General features: G+C 41.0%; 1 protein-coding gene across 1 annotated transcript; it reads right to left on the bottom strand.

The window, feature by feature from the left end:
• Positions 1–215: 215 nt before the first annotated feature.
• ESCO2 (establishment of sister chromatid cohesion N-acetyltransferase 2) lies at positions 216–11,637 on the bottom strand. The gene is made up of 10 exons (XM_060250806.1): positions 11,537–11,637; positions 9,218–10,241; positions 8,160–8,250; positions 7,915–7,966; positions 6,759–6,891; positions 4,407–4,538; positions 4,041–4,130; positions 2,897–3,037; positions 1,352–1,527; positions 216–870 (listed from the first exon to the last, which is right to left on the bottom strand). Exons 1-10 carry the CDS (start codon positions 11,620–11,622, stop codon positions 738–740), a joined length of 2,058 nt encoding a protein of 685 aa, XP_060106789.1. The 5' UTR covers positions 11,623–11,637; the 3' UTR covers positions 216–737.
• Positions 11,638–22,490: the final 10,853 nt, after the last annotated feature.

Raw genomic sequence — 22,490 nt, 5'->3', positions numbered from 1 at the left:
TCCTGCCCATCAACTTCATTGGATGCCCTCAAGTTCTAGTACTTTGGGAGAGGGAGAAAAGTTCTTTGTCCATTCTCTCTGTGCATGATTTTATAAATCTTTATGACCTCTCCCAGTCATCTCTTTTCTAAACTGAAAAGGCCCAGTTGGTAATTGTTGGTTCTTAAATGGTGCAGAGGACACATACCTTCATCATGAAGAAATACAGCACAGTCTTAATTCACAAATATTTATTTGAACAGATGTGATCAACTCAAAATCTAGTGCAAGAAATTCAGCGCTTTGTAGCCATGCAGTTTTTACCTTCACATGAAACACTTCAGGATTAGTCCCAGTGTTGCACATCTACCACCAGGTACAAAAATATAGTAATTCGTTCATAGCAGCATAAAACTCCACACACATGTCCATTTCCTCACACCTAGAAGCCCAGCTACTAGCAACCCATCTGGTTTGCCAAGAACCTGATGGGAACCAAAAGGCAACAGATCTAGGCAGCTGACAATAACCAGAGAAACTAGACAGTATTAGTCAGAATTCTCTTCTAAATCAAATTTAGAAGCTTGAATTCCAGTAATAAACTTTACAGAAAACAATAGCAACTTGATACCATTCCTCAGTTAACACTGAACACCACTACATCTCAGTCTTAACCTCCCTGAAGAACAGGCATCTTTCCCCAATGAAAAGATAAATCTATCAGTAACTTCACTGAAACATACTGAAATTGCACAGCCCTAATTAAGAAAATTATAAACAAGGAAGTTAGGGGTTTGGCAATATTTGGCTGCAAACAACTTGCCATCTGGTGTGGGATCTGAAAAGGCGATTTCATCGGTGCTTAGGCAAGAGCCAAATACAAATGTATGCCTGGAATAGAAAATAAAAACTGGTTACAAATGCAGTACAAATATGCAGTCCTACTTTGAAAATTATTTCACTTTGTTGTCCTGTAAAATAAGCCATTTTGAACTGTCTTTTAAAATAGTAGCTTCTATCAATGTGGGTAAGAATCACTCTGTAGAAAATACATATTTTTAAAACAAGTCTAGTGAAAACATGCAAGCCATGATGGGACCATTTCACTCAAACTCTAAGCTTACTTCTCTGGCTGGAATCCAACAATTAATATGGTCCTTGGATCCTGCTGAGGGAAAGGGGGAAAGTTGACATAAAAGCTCAAAATTCCCTGAAGTATTAGAAGATGAACCAGCTTCACGAGTAAATGACCTGTGTGCTTGTTATATCTCCCTTAACCCAAGCTAAAATTGAGCTGCATCCCTGAGCAAAGATTGTTAAATTCTGTTCAGTTCATTTTTAAATTCAGAAGCGAGTCAGCGTAGTTTCTTACCTGACAGCATCTACCAAGTGTCTGGCAATGCCCTTTCTCCGCATCAGGCTAAACACCCAGATTCTACTGACCCCACAGACCACTTTTTCTGGCTTTGTTGAGCAGCACCAGGCACGATGATGCTCCAGGCTGTTCTTAGTGGGAGATTCTGCTGGCTCAGAAAGCACTCGAAAAGCCTAGGAAAAATACAAATAGCCTACAGAGGGGTGGAATGGGGGAGCACCAACAAGCCTATATCAGAAGACAATCTGCACTTGCTGAAATGTTACTTTTGGTGTGCTGCTGTCTATCAAAAGCTACAAATCCTGTGATTGCTCTTTGATGCTTTCTTTATCTAGCACTTGATTACCTGGAATGCGTAGCTAAACACCACTCAGAAGGCAAACTCCTCCCACCACCATACTCCTGATTACCAGCCCACTCCAGCCTGTTCTGCCAATGAACATCATTCTCAGTTGTCTCCATTCTCCAGCCTACCTCTGCGGGAGAACTCTCCAGGCAGTTGACCTGATTGTTTCCCGTGCATCAGACAGCTCTGTGGCTTCGAGGGGGGGTATCCCTACCAGGTATGGGGGCTGTTGCCATTGCATTTCCAAGGGAATGAGGTCTAGCTGCTGTGAATTCCATTGGATAAGTGGGTGGGGCAAACAATAAGTGTGAGTACATTTGATTAACTGGCAGCCCTCATTCCCCACAACTACCAGACAAAACTTTTAACCCTACTGAATTTTGTCTACAAACCACTCAAATCCCAGATACATCATGCTATAAAAAACCCTGTTATGCTATAATAACCATGAGACCTGTTTTTGTTGCAAGACTAATACAGCTACTTGTGTCAACAGCTAAAACCAATAAAACCCCAGAGGAAAAAGGCCACTTCACAAATGCTGCATCTCAATAAGAAAATTCTTATAAAATGAACTGCTAGCTGAAGGGTTCTGAAGACAAACTCATTCTGAATCATAGGTCAGAAGCATGTGTGCTTTCATTTTACTTGAAACATTCCCTTTCCTCTATAAGTTCATTATTTTCTTTATCCAGGAATATTTAAGGATTAAACTCCAATAAGGGTGAGCAATACACCTCTTGCAATCAAATTGTATTTCCCTCTTGTCCCTGTGGAAGGAACATAGCACAACAGGCAATTCAGTAAATAATAGGGCCTAGAAATATAGGCATAAAGAAGACCCTCAGCCAATGCTCTCTTCTAATGAAGCCCCTTACATGCTTACAGAAAGCAAGGAAAATTTGACACGGAAGAGGAATTTCCGCACTGCTAGTGAATATTAGTTTTTGAGGACTTCCCACACTATTTCCTCCATACCTTTGGCAAACAAATACTCCCTTGTGTTCCAATGGCCAAATCCTGTTTTCAGCACAATAAGAGATCCCCAGCAACATATGTTTCTTAGAATTAAAGTTGCTGGCTTGATAATAATAGGTAAGTAGCTCAAGTTTTTTTGGAGTGCCTTCAATGAGTTCTTCCATCAAGGATATGCCCAGAAATAGCTTTTCACACTCTTCACATTGTGTATTACTCACCTGCCTGACTGGTTCAGCTATTAAACAGCCAACTATCTTGTTAAATGATATAAACAGGTATGTTTGAGTCTGAGTTGGAGAGGCCAGAGTCACCTGTTTAAACCCAAGTTCATTATCGACTAGCTCCCGTACCTCTTCCACCTATAAAAAATGAGACATGTTGAACTCAGTTACAGAGTTGAATAAATACCAAGTCAAGGTCACAAAAGGAACATTTCTCAGTAATTTTACCTTGTAGCAGATAGCTGTGGAAACAACAGGGGGGGACTCTACTAATCTAAGTAGCAGTCAAGATCTGAGGTAAAATTAAGCATTTTCTATCTGCTGTGGCTACGAAATTGTTCGTTATCATAACCCTATTTTGCTTTAAATAAAATACTTCAAAAAGTCATATCAATTTAATTTCAAGTAGTCAATTGAAAAGGAGAAAATTAGTGAAGAGAATAACTGAGTTTATCTCCCTGTTTTCCTGATTTAAAAAATTCCAACAGCTAGGGCATATAACTCAAGAAGAATGTTTGTTAGATATTTATATAATCATGTCATGGGACGGGGCAAAAGAATTCACTACTTTGGATCATTCCAGAAACCAATAGGCAGTAGCTTTGAACTACTTCATAGTAGGAGGAGGAGAAGACTGAAGATTTATACCTCGCCCTTCTCTCTGAATCAGAGACTCAGAGCAGCTTACAATCTCCTATATCTTCTCCCCCCACAACAGACACCTTGGGAGGTGCGTGGGGCTGAGGGGGCTCTCCCAGAAGTTGCCCTTTCAAGGACAACTCTGCGATAGCTATGGCTGACTCAAGGCTATTCCAGCAGCTGCAAGTGGAGGAGTGGGGAATCAAATCCAGTTCTCCCAGATAAGAGTCCGCACGCTTAACCACTACACCAAACTGGTAACAGACTAATACAGCATGCCACATGCTTTGCAAACAGTGGTGCCAAAATGTCAACAGCTAAAACCAATAAAATCCCAGAGGAAAAAGGCCACTTCACAAATGCTGAAAATTCTTATAAAATGAACAGCTAGCTGAAGGGTTCTGAAGACAGACTCATTCTGAAGCATAGGACAGAAGCATGTGTGCTTTCATTTTACTTTAAACATTCCCTTTCCTCTATACGCAAAGAAGCAAAGGTGTACTTTTTTGGTGGCATATTTTGGATCACCGTGCCGGACCAAGATAATTTTCCCATCCCAGAATTCTGCAACTACGCGTTCATTCTTCCAGCCCTGCCAAGAGGAGAGAAAATGAGGGGGCAAAAAATGTGAATTTCTAATAACTTGGAGCTCAAAACAAAAAACCTCAATGTATTAAAACAGTTTAAAAAAATAACCCCTCTGCTTGTTCCCCGCCATTAAGCTCCAGTGACAACCTGGAAAATGCCCAAGTGAACTTATATATAGCAACACACAAAACAACTCAGTAGAGATTACTGGAATAAATGACTACTTGGAATTCTTAGCCGCCAGTCAGACAGTTCAGGTTCCTAGCAACTTTTATCTTACCACGTATTTTATTCCCTCAAGGAACCTCTGGTGGTACTGTACATGCTGTGTTTCATCCTCTGGGTTGGCAGCTGAGTAAACCATGCCACATGCTTTGCAAACAGTGGCACCAAAATGTTTCTGACCAGCATCCTGTGAGGGCAGAGACAGTGTTAGGATAAAACAATTTTTATTAGTAACATATGGTAATAAATCTATATCTTACATCTTTAAAAATTTCTTTTATCTACCCCATATATTACTTTCTACCCACCCCTCCCCCCGTTACTTGACCCCTGCCAGTGTTATTTATTAAAAAAAAACCAAATATTAAAGGTATCCTTAACTATTAAAACAAAAATTTATATTTTTCTTTTTAAAACTTAATTATTATCAAAAATTGTCCAATGTCCTTTTATTTTCCACTCTTTTTCTATATATCTTCTAAACTTTTTCCACTCTGTCTTAAAAACTTCTAAATCATAGTCTCTTAATATTCTTGCTAATTTGTCCATTTCACTCCATGTCATAACTTTTATAATCCAATCCCATTTCTCTGGTATTTTTTCTTACTTCCATTGCGCATACAATGTCCTAGCAGCCGAAAGCAAGTACCAGATTAAAGTTCTATCTTCTTTTGGAAATTTTTCCATTTGTAATCCCAATAAGAAAGTCTCTACAACTTTCATTACTTCATATCCCAATATCCTAGAAATTTCTTGTTGAATCATTTGCCAATACTGTTTTGCTCTTTCACAAGTCCACCACCTTCATGCTTTTTACATTTCCAAAATCTGTCTGGCATCTTGTTATTCATCTTTGCTAATTTTTAGGAGTCATATACCATCTATACATCATCTTAAAACAGTTTTCTTTAATACTTTGACATGTTGAAAGTTTCTGTGAAAGTTCTTCCACAGATATTCCCAAGTTTCCATCTGTATTTCTTTATTTACATTAATTGCCCATTTGATCATTTGAGATTTCACTACTTCATCTTCTGTAGACTACTGTAGAAGTAATTTATATACTTTTGAAATTAATTTATCATTGTCTCCAAGCAGAACTTTTTCCATTTCTGTTTGCTCTTTCCTTATTCCTTCAGTTTTAATATCATTCTCCACCAAGCTCTTTATTTGTTGTATTTGAAACCAACAAGAGTTGGGAGTGAGCAGTGAAGTGGCCAAGTTTGGGGATGACACTAAATTGTTCAGGGTGGTGAGAACCAGAGAGGATTGTGAGGAACTCCAAAGGGATCTGTTGAGGCTGGGTGAGTGGGCGTCAACGTGGTAGATGCGGTTCAATGTGGCCAAGTGCAAAGTAATGCACATTGGGGCTAAGAATCCCAGCTACAAATACAAGTTGATGGGGTGTGAACTGGCAGAGACTGATCAAGAGAGAGATCTTGGGGTCATGATAGATAACTCATGATAGATAACTCACTGAAAGTGTCAAGACAGTGTGCGTTTGCAATAAAAAAGGCCAATGCCATGCTGGGAATTATTAGGAAGGGAATTGAAAACAAATCAGCCAGTATCATAATGCCCCTGTATAAATCGATGGTGCGGTCTCATTTGGAGTACTGTGTGCAGTTCTGGTTGCCGCACCTCAAAAAGGATATTATAGCTTTAGAGAAGGTGCAGAGAAGGGCAACTAGAATGATTAAAGAGCTGGAGCACTTTCCCTATGAAGAAAGGTTGAAACGCTTGGGACTCTTTAGCTTGGAGAAACGTCGACTGCGGGGTGACATGATAGAGGTTTACAAGATAATGCATGGAATGGAGAAAGTAGAGAAAGAAGTACTTTTCTCCCTTTCTCACAATACAAGAACTCGTGGGCATTCGATGAAATTGCTGAGCAGACAGGTTAAGACGGATAAAAGGAAGTACTTCTTCACCCAAAGGGTGATTAACATGTGGAATTCACTGCCACAGGAGGTGGTGGCGGCCACAAGTATAGCCACCTTCAAGAGGGGTTTAGATAAAAATATGGAGCACAGGTCCATCAGTGGCTATTAGCCACAGTGTATGTGTGTATATAACATTTTTTGCCACTGTGTGACACAGAGTGTTGGACTTGATGGGCCGTTGGCCTGATCCAACATGGCTTCTCTTATGTTCTTATGTTGTTAATCATATTTATGATTCAACTCTTCAGCCGTTTTCAGTTCTATTTAGGGCAGAGACAGTGTGACTGTATTTTAAACTGGTACAGATAAATTGAAAGGAGGCCTAAACAGGAACACACAAAATGGTCTTTCAGGCAAGTATAAGATAGGTATTGCATTCTAAAGGATTAAGTAGAAACTTCTAAAATATATAGCACTGCAATTTTCCTTTGAAGCTATATCACCACACATATAAATATACTCACAATGACCATCTGATCTTTTAAGTCTTTGCGCAATTCCTTTGCCTTTTTGCTGGTTTTCAGTATGGCAGGAACTTTCTGCACAACAGGACTGTGCTCCATGAGTGCAGTCTGCTCATCTGGGAGAACTGGCAGCCTGGAATTATTTATTTCGGTGTGTCATCAATATAGCTATCCATTCTGCACAAGTCAGACCACCCTTTCAGTATCTAAGCTGTCAGTTGATCCCTGGAACACAGCAATCAATCCCTACTCTGCACCAGAAAAATTGCAACCAGCATGACTCGATTCACCTATTTACAGAAGTGAGCTTAAGAAGTGTTTGCCAGCCTTGGAGCTTCAAAAAGTGAGGACAGGAGGAGGAGGAAGGGGAAGAAAAGAGCCACAGGCCTGATTAAAGCCTTGGATGAGACAGTTCTGGCCCGTGGGCCAGACACTTGAAACCCCTGAGCTAGAGCACTGCATTTATTACATCATGTCAGGTAACATGGGCAGGGCCATGGCTCACTGGCAGAGCATCTGCTTGGCATACAGAAGGTCCTAGGCTGAATCCCTGGCATCTCTAGTTAAAAGGACCAGGCATTTGGTGATGCAGAAGACCTCTTTCTGAGATCCTGGAGAGCCACTGCCAATCCGAGTAGACAGCATTCATCTTCATGAACTCATGATTCGATTTGGTATAAGTCAGCTTCATGTATTCATGTGACAGCCTGCAATGATGATAAAGAGCAAAGAGAGTGCTCTTGTGCTATGTAAGCACCTTCTATTTCGCCAGCACAGCCCCCTTTTTATAGGCATTAACCAAGGATCCTGCACTGTACACAGGCCTGGATGTTAACTCCAGGGTTAGGGGTTAATAAGGGATTGCCTTGGGAGGAGATAGTATACAAGCCCTCTTTCATACACAGAATCTGCCAAGATCCTCTCCCAGAGAAGAATTTCATTAATTTACCATTTTAATGGCTGTTTGTATTGGATTTCACTAAACCTCCATTTGATGTTTATTCCAGGACAATAGTGAAGCAGGACTAAGCCCCATTGTCATAGTATGTTTTCCCACAATTTTATGCCACAATTGGTCTTAAACCAAGAAGAAAAAGTGGTTCATAAAAAGTATAAATCCACTTTTCATTACTTATAAAAACCAGAACAAGATTACCTTTTTCTGTTGCTAGAAGGTATACTCAAAAAAGGATTTGCCGCAGAGGATGCTGGGGAAGGAAAAAAAAAACCCTTGAGATTTCCCGTGTGTACCTTACTTGAGTGTATGCCCCAGTTACCAAATGGTATACATTGTATTCTTGGCATTCATATGAAAATGTTGATGAATGGGATAGTACCAAATTTCATACCTAATTCTTATAACAACATAGTAAACTCTCAGAAGATTGCTATGCTACTTACACTTAGTAATCTCAGTGGGAATCCTACTGGAAGAAGCATTCTCATACTCATCCCTGTTTTTGGATGGTCCTTCTGAGATCTCTTTAGAGACCTGTGGCAGACAAACATTTTCTAAACAATAGAATTTTCAGGTGATACATTTTCCAATATGAAAAAGACTAGGTTTTAATATCCCATTTTTATTACCTTAAGGAGTCTCAAAGCAGCTTATAGGCAGATGGGGCTGAGAGAGTTCTGAAAAACGGAATTGTGACTGGCCTAGGGTCACCCCCAGCAGGCTTCATGTGGCGGAATGGGGAATCAAACCAGTTCTCCAGATTAGAGTCCACTTTTACCCACTACACCACACTGGCAGTATGGACTCCAGGTCATGGCCTGAAAGTACATGACTCAGTAAGCTTGCTGATGCTAAGCTAGTACGGTTTAGGCCAGTGCTGGGAGACTATGTAGGTAACTTATAGAAACCATAAATAAAATTTGCTAACTGCTGTAGCTGATCTTGCCTTGTTTCTGTGTCCTTCTGAGCAAGGCAAAATGCTGTAAACAATATTCCAAAGCACAAATGCATATCCTGCAAGACTGAACCAGTCACTATATCATACAACAGCACTGCATGATTTTCTCAAAAAAGGACTATTTCAGGGAATACAACTGTACTTGTGTTAGTTTGGGGGCATGGCATTAACCAAACAAGCATTTAAAGGTCTCTTAGGCCTAAGGCTCACTCTGACCTAGCCTTGTTCAGAAAAATTAAAACAAAATAAAACAAAAACCCCCAAGTTTCTGATTCTGTCCATTACAATGCAGTTAAAATCAGTTCGGGATGGCAGTTTTCAGCACTCTCAAATTGCTAATGCGTATCTGGGAACTAAGACTGCTAGAATACTGATACTGGAAGTTACAACTTGTTCACATGTAGTATTTTGTAACATTTCATACCCCTCCAGAGAACAAAACTGTGCCCACAGCAATTTGTATTGTGAGTTACTACAGAAACAAAGGTGTGAACATTACTGTATACACTGAACATCTTGCCAGCTTTCATAAATTCTACATACCTCCATATCAATTGCCTTTTGATCTATGGTGTTTGAGCAATCAGAGTGAGGAAGCTGGCAGACCTCAGTTTTCTGCAAAAGGTTCAGTTCACATACTGTCTTCATATCTTGGCTTGCGTTAGAGGACAGTGTCCCACTATCTTCCATATGGTCTTGTTTCTCCTGATTTTGGGCCTCATAGATTTGGTTTCTTTTTCTGCCAACCTCAACAGCTTTGCTTTTGGTGGACAAATGGGGTTCTGTACAGGCTTGGACTCTGACCTGCTTCTCCTTCATCACAGACTTGTTGACAGAGTGCTGAGATGATGGAGAGGAAAGCTCCTTCTTAGAGCCAAAGGACCTCTTCTTCCCAGTGTTGAAGAATGCTGCACCTGTTTGGAGTTTCAGCACGGGTTTGAACTTCATGCTTAAGATTCTGGAAGGAGTTTCCATTTTCTTTTCAACAACAGAATTAACATTTTCTTTCTGTTGAACAGGCTTTGCTGGGATTCTGTCTGTTTTAGCCTTTTTGGCATTTCTTGACAAAGTCTTGGCCTGCCTTGAAGCTACTGAGCGCTTAGATGTTTTTGAGTTGGTTTTCATGGCTGGCATTATTTTCACCTGGGCTATCTCTGTCTTGTTGGCAATAGGTAAGTTGCCTTCATCTTTTCTTGCACCAAGAGGAAGGCTTTCATTGGCCAGCTTTCTCTCCAGTATACTGAGATATGGTTTCCCTTTGCTATAAAAGGAGCTGGAGGATACAATGGAACTGTGTGTAGTCTCAGATAGAGGGGATGCTCTCTGCTGGAACTCCCTTAGTATTCTCCCTGGCACACTGGCTGTCTGTAGTGGAGATGAATCCAAATTCTGTGATTTGGTTGACCTCTGGAGCAAATGGTGGTTCTCTTTATCATTATCTTGAAAGTCAGGAGTTTGCTTTCTCAGAGATGCAACACAGTGACCTGCAGGCATCTTCACCATGGACTGATCCTCAGTGAACTCCAGCATCAGTTTTTTTACTGGATTTCCATATACTAACTGCCAGCTACAAAAAAATAAAGTTATAGTAATATTACATCCTATAGATAGATCCAAGTAGGCAGCCGTGTTGGTCTGAAGTAGTAGAACAAAATAGGAGTCGATTGCACCTTTAAGACCAACTTAGTTTTATTCTGAACGTAAGCTTTCATGTGCATGCACACTTCTTCAGACGAGGAATGAGGTACAGTAAGCAGAGACACATATAGCTGGTGGGATTTGGAATGCCAAGTGGTACAAAGTTAAAATCCAATAACAGAATAGTAAAATTAACAAATTCAGTTTTCTGAATTTGTTAATTTTACTATTCTGCTATTGGATTTTAACTCTGTACAGCTTTGCATTCCAAACCCCATCAGCTATATATGGCTCTGCTTACTGTACCTCATTCCTCATCTGAAGAAGTGTGCATGCACACGAAAGCTTACGTTCGGAATAAAACTAAGTTGGTCTTAAAGGTGCAATCGACTCCTATTTTGTTCTATTACATCCTATACATTTCAATAAGAATTCAGCTATTTTGGCATTGTTTCAGTGCAAATAAAAATTTATGTCACTTAACAAATCTTGGGACAATTAATTTTCTTTGTTAATATAAAACTACATTGAAATATACTGCTGTTCCCTGTTTAGACAGGATCTGAACAAATATCATACGTCACTACATCATTCTCAGTGAGCTTAACAGTGTCCCTTCAAACAAGGAACATGTCAATTATGACTCTGCATCTGTCCATTTCTGGATTCATAAAGGGATTAAAGATGTATGCAAAATAATCTATAATTGCACATTATCAGTTGTATAACTGCCACCAAACAAGACAGCTGTTTTTAAAAGTATAAGAGCTGTTTTGTAATCTGCAAAATTAACAGGAAAGTATCTCTCTCTCTCTCTCTCTCTCTCTCTCTACACAACACGGGTGGCCAAACTGCGGCGGCTCTTTTACACATATTGTGTGGCTCTTGAAACCCCCACCATCCTGTCTTGGAGAAGGCATTTCTCTCTTTAAACTATTTTGCCAAGCCACCCAGCAGTTTGGAAAATGCAGTTAAAAGTTGCTTTCTTTCTACCTCTACCTCCCTCATCTATTTTCCTTCCTTCGTCTTGTGGCTCTCAAACATCTGAAGTTCATGTCTTGCGGCTCTCAAACATCTGATGTTCATTCTATGTGGCTCATACATTAAGCAAGTTTGGCGACCTGTGCTCTACAATTTTCTTCATGCTCGTCAGCTGTTATAAATAGCAGACTTAGGGGTACGAAGTAATAAAAAACCTCTAGAAATGTGTAACACAAGCCTCACCAATCAGAAGTAGAAGAACTGTATTTTCTTTTTCTTGGAGTAACGTTTGCCATGTCTTCAGTAAAGTGCCTAGAAATCAGAAACATTTAAACACAGGTTTTCTTCCTACAGCACTGAAATTAGAAAAATGTGATGATTGGCGAGGGAAAGGGGGTCATTTCCTCCACTACCCCCTTCTTCCTTATCTGGTTGAGTTGCTACAGCAACCAAAATGGTTAATATCTCACAAGATGTCCTTGGAAGACTTCAGATGCTACACAGGTAGTAACCCCACATACCAATGTACTCCCATGGAGTTTTGCAGCATTTTGGTACAGTACTCTATGCCAAGCACTGGGCATCTCACTTAACTCTTGAACAAGGACATTATATTGAGAACCGGAGGTCTTGACAACAAACTTTTAGGACTGCCTGAACAGCAGCCTTTTTGGGGACTGGGGAAGATACATTTTCTGCATATCTGGGGGCATATATAGTTAACTTCCCATCCCAGTTTATTCTGTGAATTCCATGACAAACAGGCAATCCTTACTTATAGTGAATCTATATCTAGATAACTTCGGATGGATCATACATAAGGCTATAAGAGGGCATGATTCCCCCTCCCCATGCAAAATGAGAAAGGTTAAAGTGCTTGGGGCTTTTTAGCTTGGAGAAACTTCAACTGAGGGATGATATAAATAGGTTTACAAGATTATGCATGGGGTATAGAAGACAGAGGAAAAAGTATTTTTCTTCCTTTCTCACAATACAAGAACTCATGGACACTCAATGAAATTGCTGATCAGTCAGCTTAGAATGTATAAAAGTATGTACATTTTCACCTAAAGAGTGATTAACACATGGAATTCACTGCCACAGGAGGTGGTGGCAGCTACAATCACAGATAGCTTCAAGAGGAGACTGGATAAACATATGGAACAGAGGTTCATCAGTGGCTGTTAGTCATAGGGTGTAGATGGAACTCTCTCTTTGAGGCAGTGATGCTCTGTATTCTTGGTGCTTGGGGGGGGCAACTGTGGGAGGGCTTCCAGTGTCCTGGCCCCACTAGTGGACCTCCTGATGGCACCTGTTTTGGGTTTTGTTTGCCACAGTGTGACAGTGTTGAACTAGATGAGCCATTGGTGTCTTATGTTCTTATGAGATTTCACACTTTGAGCACAAGTTATAGTACCTGCATAGTGATATGACCTGCTCTTCTACCATGCAAACCCAACATAACACATATACCAGGAATTTATTTTCATCATTTCCCCCCAGTAGGGATCCAAAGCTACTTACATCATTCTCTCCTCCCCCATTTTATCCTCACAACAATCCTGTGAAATAGCTGAGTTGGGACACCAGGTATGGAGTGGGACTGGAAGTCTGGCTAGGAGCTGTGAGGCTAGGATGGTGGCCTTGCTCAAGGCTGGGAAAACTTCCAACACCAGGAACAAAATAGGAGTCAATTGCACCTTTAAGATCAATGCAATTTTATTCAGAATATAAGCTTTCATGTGCATGCATACTTCTTCAGACAAGGAATGCACACGCTTACGTTCTGAATAAAACTATGTTGGTCTTAAAGGTGCAATTGACTCCTATTTTGTTCTACTACTTCAGACCAACACGGCTGCCTATTTGGATCTTCCAACACCAGGGTTTCTGTAGAAGCAGGTCCAGCTGTTCAGACCATACTAGGTTTGTAGTAGGTCCAGCTGTACCAATTTAAACCACCCTTAATTGTTCACACATTGTGTGTTAACTTAACAGTGTTAAGCTATTTTCATTACCCTCCTCAGACCTTTGGGTTGAGAGACCAGGGTATAAATATGCTAAATAAAAGCACTCCTCTTCCACTCCCTATACCATCCCATGCATATACATGTACTACCTTAGGTCTGCATCCCACTGCTACCATTCATTTCTTTAAGTTTCTCTGCTCTTGTTTGTGCATCTACACCTCATCTTCAAAGGGAAAACTACACATTATACACCAAGATCATCTCATCAGACAGCATGGGGTCTTGGAGCCCTCATTTCCATAAAACCACATCCACCCATCTTTGCCCACAAGGTGGCTCCAAGTATTACTGGCCCCATGTAGATCAGTAAGAAAAGCCATATCTTTTCCAAGTGAAGGGTAGGGTATAAATCCGATCTCTTCTTAGACATGCAATTTCTCTGAGGTTGCACCTGTGCTGGGGAACAGGCTTCCTGAGGGTGTGAGGAAGGCTCTAACTGTGCACAGGTTTGGAGACTCTGAAATAGGGTGGATTTGATTTAAATTAAATTGATTTAAATCACGATTTAAATCACTAGTCAGTAAGACTTGATTTAAATAATAGTTTTCTACATAAAGACTCATTTTTACTGGTATAATCTTAACATTCACAATTAGATGAAGATTTCATTTTTAGAATAACAACAGTTCATAATAGTTTTACAGTTATATAAAAATATTGATTTTTAATACTATTAGAAACACATTATAGATAGATAATTATGAAATTATTTTTTGCTCAAAGAGTTTCACTTTCATTTTTACTGCTTGCCCCTCCCTCCTCACACTTAAGTTTCTTCTTGTGCAAATCTATTCCACTCCAAGCAATCTTTTTCTATTCATTGAACTTTTAGAAACTTAGCACTTAAGGGGTTGATTCTGTGTACATAGGTTTGTAGAACAATGAGATTAAGGTCTTTTTCTCAACTCTGTTCATTTTATAACATTTTTGCTGTGTAGAAGAGACATGTGATCTATGCAGACACAAATACAGTTTTGAGAACTGCAAAACTTGGTGAGAGACGTAAAAGTGATTGCGCCGCTTGGGAACAGTGACCATAATGTTATTGATTTCACCATTTGTATAAATAGGGAGTTGCCCAAAAAGACCGCCACAACCACATTTAACTTTAAAAGGGGTAAATTCTCTGAGATGAGGAGGCATGTGAGGAGGAAACTGAAAGGAAAGGTAAATACGGTCAAAACCCTTGGGGAAGCTTGGAGACTATTTAAAACTATAATCCTAGAAGCTCAGATAAAATACATACCACAAGTTAGGAAAGGCACAAACAGGTATAAGAAGAGGCCAGCATGGTTAACAAACAAAGTAATGGAAGCTGTAAAAGGTAAGAAGGACTCCTTTAAGCGGTGGAAAACCAGTCCAAGTGAGATTAATAAAAGGGAACACAGGCAGTGGCAAATCAAATGCAAGACTGTGATCAGGCAGGCAAAAAGGGACTATGAGGAGCATATTGCAAAAAACATAAAGACCAACAATAAAAATTTCTTCAAATATATTAGAAGTAGGAAACCAGCCAGGGAAGCAGTGGGGCCCTTGGATGACCATGGGGTAAAAGGATTACTGAAGGAGGATGGGGAAATGGCTGAGAAGCTGAACGCATTTTTTGCCTCCGTCTTCACCGTGGAAGACGAAAAGTGTTTGCCCGCCCCAGAACCACTAATATTGGAAGGGGTGTTGAAAGACCTGAGTCAGATTGAGGTGACAAAAGAGGAGGTCCTACAACTGATAGACAAATTAAAAACTAATAAGTCACCGGGTCCGGATGGCATACATCCGAGAGTTCTGAAAGAACTCAAAGTTGAACTTGTGGATCTTCTAACAAAAATCTGTAATCTTTCATTGAAATCTGCCTCCGTTCCTGAGGACTGGAAGGTAGCAAATGTCACCCCCATCTTTAAAAAGGGTTCCAGAGGAGATCCGGGAAATTACAGGCCAGTCAGTCTGACTTCAATACCGGGAAAGTTGGTAGAAACCATTATCAAGGACAGAATGAGTAGGCACATTGATGAACACGGGTTATTGAGGAAGACTCAACATGGGTTCTGCAAGGGAAGATCTTGCCTCACTAACCTGTTACATTTCTTTGAGGGGGTGAACAAACATGTGGACAAAGGAGACCCGATAGATGTTGTTTACCTTGACTTCCAGAAAGCTTTTGATAAAGTTCCTCATCAAAGGCTCCTTAGAAAGCTTGAGAGTCATGGAGTAAAAGGACAGGTCCTCTTGTGGATCAAAAACTGGCTGAGTAATAGGAAGCAGAGAGTGAGTATAAATGGGCAGTCTTCGCAGTGGAGGACGGTAAGCAGTGGGGTGCCGCAGGGCTCGGTACTGGGTCCCATGCTCTTTAACTTGTTCATAAATGATTTAGAGTTGGGAGTGAGCAGTGAAGTGGCCAAATTTGCGGATGACACTAAATTGTTCAGGGTGGTGAGAACCAGAGAGGATTGTGAGGAACTCCAAAGGGATCTGTTGAGGCTGGGTGAGTGGGCGTCAACGTGGCAGATGCGGTTCAATGTGGCCAAGTGCAAAGTAATGCACATTGGGGCCAAGAATCCCAGCTACAAATACAAGTTGATGGGGTGTGAACTGGCAGAGACAGACCAAGAGAGAGATCTTGGGGTCATGGTAGATAATTCACTGAAAATGTCAAGACAGTGTGCGTTTGCAATAAAAAAGGCCAACGCCATGCTGGGAATTATTAGGAAGGGAATTGAAAACAAATCAGCCAGTATCATAATGCCTCTGTATAAATCGATGGTGCGGTCTCATTTGGAGTACTGTGTGCAGTTCTGGTCGCCGCACCTCAAAAAGGATATTATAGCATTGGAGAAAGTTCAGAAAAGGGCAACTAAAATGATTAAAGGGCTGGAACACCTTCCCTATGAAGAAAGGTTGAAACGCTTAGGGCTCTTTAGCTTGGAGAAACGTCGACTGAGGGGTGACATGATAGAAGTTTACAAGATAATGCATGGGATGGAGAAAGTAGAGAAAGAAGTACTTTTCTCCCTTTCTCACAATACAAGAACTCGTGGGCATTCGATGAAATTGCTGAGCAGACAGGTTAAAACGGATAAAAGGAAGTACTTCTTCACCCAAAGGGTGATTAACATGTGGAATTCACTGCCACAGGAGGTGGTGGCGTCCACAAGCATAGCCACCTTCAAGAAGGGGTTAGATAAAAGTATGGAGCAGAGGTCCATCAGTGGCTATTAGCCACAGTGTGTGTGTGTGTGTGTGTGTGTATATATATATATATATATATATATATATATATATATATATATATATATATATTTGGCCGCTGTGTGACACAGAATGTTGGACTGGATGGGCCATTGGCCTGATCTAACATGGCTTCTCTTATGTTCTTATGTTCTAAAACCAAGCATTTATGTTCTGTGATATCTTGTAGACAGAAACTGCCCAGTAATCTTACAGAAACCTCTGGAAGAGCATGACATTGTGAATGGATTAATAGAATTTATTACCAAAAAATTTAAACATTGCATGAATATGCAGCCTTATGCTTCTGAATTAAAAACTAATCCTTATTTAATGATTGAATAACCTTTGGAGGATAACATATTTTCCTCAAAAAGCATTTTATTTAAAAAATCTGATTTAAATAAAAAAACAACCGATTTTTAAAAAAATGTTTTTAAAAAATCATGGATTTTTATCCACCCTGCTCTGAAAAGTAGAACTCTTTCATCGTGCCTTTAGTAGCCCATGAGAGAAGATTGGAGGCTTGCCTCTTTTAACCTATTCTCTTTTGCTAATGTGATACTGTATTTGTTTTTAGGTTTGCATAAGATGCTTTGAGTCCTGTTGGTCAGGAAAAAAGTGCGATATTGTAAATAAATAAGCTAAGTGTGCGGGTTGCTCGGGGTAACAAAGCAACCTTCCATGGCAGGGTACACACTTGAACCTGGCTCTCTCAAATCCTAGTCTGAAACTGCACCACGTTGGTTCAGTCAGAATATTCATCAGTTTATATTACATCAAAGGATACAAAGTTAAATTATGTACTCTCCAAGGAATGCCAGGAGCATCATTGTTGAAGTTGGTTTCCTTTGAATGAAAGCACTGATGATTGAGAGCATTTTTGTAGGGGGCAGTGTTTACAAATATACAAGCAAAGCATAAGGTGAAGCAAAGAAGTACTATGGAAAGGGAACAGATCTATAAGCCCTGTACCCCAAGGAGCTCCCCTATTTTAGCCAACTCAAAGCTCTCAAACTGTCAGACACCTTTTTCTTTATACATCACCATCTGCACTTTTAAGCTGATACTGTCAAACTCTGGGTGTGATCACATAAGAGATTTGGCCTGACCTAGCCACGCCTCCCATCCAGATTTAATGTGCACGATCATACACACACATCTGCCCCTCGAGTCCCACCTGTACCTACCTTGTTTTAGGACAAGCTGGGACCAGTTTAAATAGCTACAGGGAATTTCCTGATAACAAATCTCTAAAGCATGATGCACCTGCCCCACATGCACAGTCTGAATGCTCCTCTTTGCACATGTGTGGCTCATGTCTCTCCTGGAAGTAGGGTGGGGACTGTGTGAATGCCATGGCATGCATCAAAGAACACCAACTTTTTTCAAAGCTGGGATATGACCATGCCAAATTTAATTGCACCCTCCTACAGCACTGGAGATCATATTGTAACAACTAGCACCGATGGAGAAAACACCCAGTCAGTTAACTTAAAATAATCAAACACCATGGTTAGCATTGTCTGGGAAAATTTGCTTCGGCCTTAAGGTAAAGTTCCCCAGGGTGGAATCCACCCACCAACACTTCCCATGGCACCGCCTAAGCTTTTTAGAAAGCTGGCAAGGCTATTGTAAGGCAGATCTTGTTATTAGATGCATTCATAAAGAGGAAAGGATTTTCTACACCTGTAACTGGAGGAGCAGGAGGACTAGTAAGCATATTCCCTCCTTAGGATTTCATTCTTTTCCCTCCTCTTTTCTCCCTTCGTCTCCTCCCTTCCCCTTCTGCATTTCTTTTGCGGAGCAAGGAAGAAAGTATCACGCTTGTCTCCACCTCCTGTGGCAGCCATTTTGGGTAGCACTCACCACCTCCTGTCGAAACTTCTGTGGCCTCAGAAAGACTAGGAACCCTTGCTTTGAGGCAAATCAATAGTCAACCATATTTTTAAAACCATAAATCAACTATATTTTTAAAACATTTACTGTCCAGGGCCGCTTAAAAATTAGCTGGACTTGCTGCTAGGTGAAGTCCCACTGAAACAGGTGACTTTTCTTTAGAATGCTTCACCATTTTGGGGAAGGCTTCCGCGACGTGTAGCGTCCAGTAACTTTGCCTCCCGTCTCCTGTGATAAGTACACAGTCGAGGCAACCAGCCTTTACCTAGGGGTTGCACCAATTCAAGCTGCAGGAGACGGAGGGTGACTAAGATCGAGCTGCATAAATGGCTCAAATACTTCTTTCGCTCTCAGCTTAAAAAGCATCGCAATCTGCACGTGTGGGGAGATTTGGGGAAGTACGCGCCTTCACGCGCATAGAAAGCTACCAAGCCCGGAAAACGGGCACTGGCCCAGCCTTCTTCCTAATTTGCTAGCTTTCTACGTGCGGGGCTGCATTTTGGGTTGGCCCTTGTCTTCCTCTGACTTTGCCAAGGGAGATCGCGTCTCCCCTGGTGTTTTTTCAAACGCCCATTCCTCAGCCAGATGCCCTAACTGGCGAATTAACTTGCTAAACAGAGCTTCCAACTTCCTTCACCTCGTGGTGTCATGAAACCAAACGGAGCTCCACTGCTCTCACACGACCCCCGCTAGCTGCCAAGCACGACCACCGCCCTTTCGCTCGTAACGTTAACGCTCTTAACAGAAAAAGAAATCCTTTCCCTTCATTACCTCAGAGAAAAAGAAGTCACGAAAACTCCGGCTTCCCCGCCAACCGCCTCAGCTGACGCCTGTCTTTCTTCGTGCACCTTTCGAATCTCCGCCGCGCGCGCGAGATTCTTCGTCTGCGCCTATTGGTCGATCTTGTGGTTAATTCTAGAGCATCTCAAATACCATTGGCTGCGTTAACACCCAATGTTAGTCTCCATATGCCAAGCTTAAGAAAAATAAGCCCGCCTTACCGACTCTAGACCAATAGAAATCCCTTTTCATGTCAACAAGTTTATTAGCCAATGGAATCATAACATACTCTGGAAAAGGGCGGTCACTATGCAGGCACTCCGACAGAATCCGAAAAGGCGGGGAGAGGATCGTGTTGTGCAACGTTTTCAAGGTTTTCGTTTTGAGATGGGCCGCCTATGTCGTGTTTATCTGGCACTAGCAGCGCCATCTTCGTGCTCTTCGACCGGTATTGGAGAATATTAACGTCTGCGTGGTTCCTGTTGTCGTTCAGGACTGCAACGTTGATTTGGTCCAGAAGTCACTTATGCTCTTATCACTTCGTCCATTCAAAATAAATCCCTGTGAGAGCACAAGGAGTGACTGTGTGTTGGATCAGGCCAGTGGCCCATCCAGTCCAATACTGTGTCACACAGTGGCCAAGATCTAGGGACCATCAGGAGATCTACCAGTGGGGCCAGAACTCCGGAAGCCCTCGCACTTTTACCTCCCAGACACCCAGAATACAGAGCGTCACTGGCCCAGACATAGTGTTTCATCTGTACATTCATTCATTAGAATTACTGAATCACCCCAACCTGGCCTAAGCCAGGTTCTGGGCGATATACAACAAGTAAAAACAGCATATAGATTAAAACAATACAAAAATACAGATTAAAACAGTACATTTTTGAAACCCTGATGATGTCCTGGTAATTTTGTTCTTTGTCCAGAATATTGGCACATACAGGGGAGGGGGAGGGAGAAACAGAACATCTGGAAGGGGAAGGAAAGGAAAGAAGAAAGTGTCAGCCGACACTAATAGCCACTGATAGATCTCTGCTCCGTATGTTTAAGATGTCTGTGCTTGTAGCTACCACCACTTCCTGTGGCGGTGAGTTCCGTGTGTTAATTTCTCTTTGGATGAAGAACTATAGTGTTATTAAGTGACTATAATGTTCCATTGTACTGTCTGATGAAGTGTGCTTAGAGCACACGAAAGCTTACATTCTGAGTAAAACTTTGTTGGTCCTAAAGGTTCTACTTGACTCTGCTTTGTTCATAATGTTATTAAGTTCAACATTTATGTAAATAGGGAGTTGCGCAAAAAGACCAACACTTTTAACTTTAGAAGGGAGCTTGTAAAGAAGAAACTGAAAAGTAAGAACTTTGGAACCTCTTTAGGGAGGCTTTCTCAGAATGCCGACAGAGGATGACTGAACGGAGGATCCAACAAAGTGATTCGTCAACGATTCTTGCCACTATTTAAATATGTAACAGCGCCCAGAACACCTCTGCTGTTGTTAAACTATAGATTATATATGTTATAGACTATAAATGCTGGATTAGTGTTGTTTTAAAAATTTTTATGCTGTTTTATAATTTTAATTTTAATTGTGTTTTATGTGTTTAATGTGTTTTAATTATTTTATTTATATCATGTCTTATTGAATGTTGTTAGCCGCCCTGAGCCTGCCCAGGCGGGGAGGGCGGGATACAAATAAAAATTAATAATAATAATAATAAAAACCCTAAGTAGGGTTAGTAGTTGGATGAGAGATGAGATAACTAAATAAAACTAGGGTTGCTAGGCAGAGGAGAGCAAAAGATGTATGCTTGTCTCTTAGGGTTGCCAATCCCCAGTTGGGGGCAGGGGATCCCCTGGTTTGGAGGCCCTCCCCCAACGTCAGTGTTATCAGAAAGCAGGGCGGGGGTGGAATTGAATGTCCACTGGGCACTTCATTATACCCTATGGAGATTGGTCCACATCTATAGAATGCAAAGATACCACCAAAAACCTTTGCCGATCACAGTCCATTAGTAGTAATTGACATCAAAACAGAGATTAAATGAGATTCTCTTTCAGTGGGTGGGAAGTCATTTAGAACTGGTTAGGTCAAGCCTCTGCTTGCTCAGATAGAGCTATGCAAACGTTGCATGGCTGATTGGAGAGATCCAAGGCTGACCCTCCAGTTTTGGATAGGCTTACTTCTCAGTAGGAAGGTACAGTTCTGCTTCAAGCCAATTTTAACCAGTTCTGGATGGCTTTGCCCCCACTGAAGAGAAGAACCTTTCAGGTGGGCTCTCCTTCCTTGGTAGTTTTTAAACAGGCTAGATGACCATCTGACAGCAATGAAGACTCTGTGAATATAGGGGGAGGTATTTGTGAGTTTCCTGCATTGTGCAAGGGGTTGGACTAGATGACCCTGGAGGTCCCTTCCAACTCTATGATTCTATGAGGTAAAATCCAGTGTTTTAATCCTTTATTACAAGAAGGCATAGTAAAAAATGGTTGCTGCTATTATATAATGTTTACTGTTTACAAAATCATTGTTTATTATATGATTATGCTTTCTTTTGATGTAATTATAATTGTGATATGGTTTTTATTTTCTTTAATTTTTCTGTTTAGAGTTATATTAAAATTATTTTTTTAAAGAATGAATACATTGCCTTAAAAGGCTCGGGCCTATGGCCAACACAAAGTAGCTTAGTCCTTAACTCTGGCTGGATCTACCCACTTTCAACAGTCAGACTGCAAAGCCTCTGTTTGGCCCAACATACTTGCTTGCCTCCAGTTTACATTTGAACTCTACATATGTCCATGAAAACTTTTAAAATGTCCCTCTAGAGCAGGGGTGGCCAAACTTGCTTAATGTAAGAGGCACATAGAATAAACATCAGATGTTTGGGAGCCGCAATACGCGGATGTCATATGTTTGAGAGCTGGAAGGAACAGATGGGGAGTGGGAGAGGTGAAAAGAAAGCAACTTTAACTTTAAATGCATTCTCCAAGCTGCCGGCTGGCATGACTTGGAGAAATGATTTAAAGAGAGAAATGCCTTCTCCAAGCTTGCTGAAGGGGTGGGGGGCTTTGAGAGCCATACAATATGTGTGAAAGAGCCACATCTGGATCCCGAGCTGCAGTTTGACCACCCTTGCCATACAGGCTTTTCTGTGTTGCTTTTCTTAGTGTCAAATTTGTGACCATTAGTTTGTCCTATGCACACGTATGGATATTTTCAGGTCTTAAAGTGACTATTCTAAAAGAGAATTTCAAAACCAGG

This window comes from Heteronotia binoei, chromosome 1, assembly GCF_032191835.1.
Source record: "Heteronotia binoei isolate CCM8104 ecotype False Entrance Well chromosome 1, APGP_CSIRO_Hbin_v1, whole genome shotgun sequence".
Classification (NCBI taxonomy): domain Eukaryota; kingdom Metazoa; phylum Chordata; class Lepidosauria; order Squamata; family Gekkonidae; genus Heteronotia; species Heteronotia binoei.
The sequence above is the reverse complement of the archived record's forward strand: the minus strand, read 5'-3'. Positions and strand labels throughout refer to the sequence as shown.

Coding starts and splice junctions, on each gene's coding strand:
- ESCO2 (XM_060250806.1), bottom strand. CDS start 11,622: ATGTTTCTGATTTCTAGGCACTTTACTGAAGACATGGCAAACGTTACT. Junction 10,242..11,536: donor AGTTCTTCTACTTCTGATTG/GTGAGGCTTGTG, acceptor ATTTTTTTGTAG/CTGGCAGTTAGTATATGGAA. Junction 6,892..7,914: donor CCTTCTAGCAACAGAAAAAG/GTAATCTTGTTC, acceptor AAATAATTCCAG/GCTGCCAGTTCTCCCAGATG.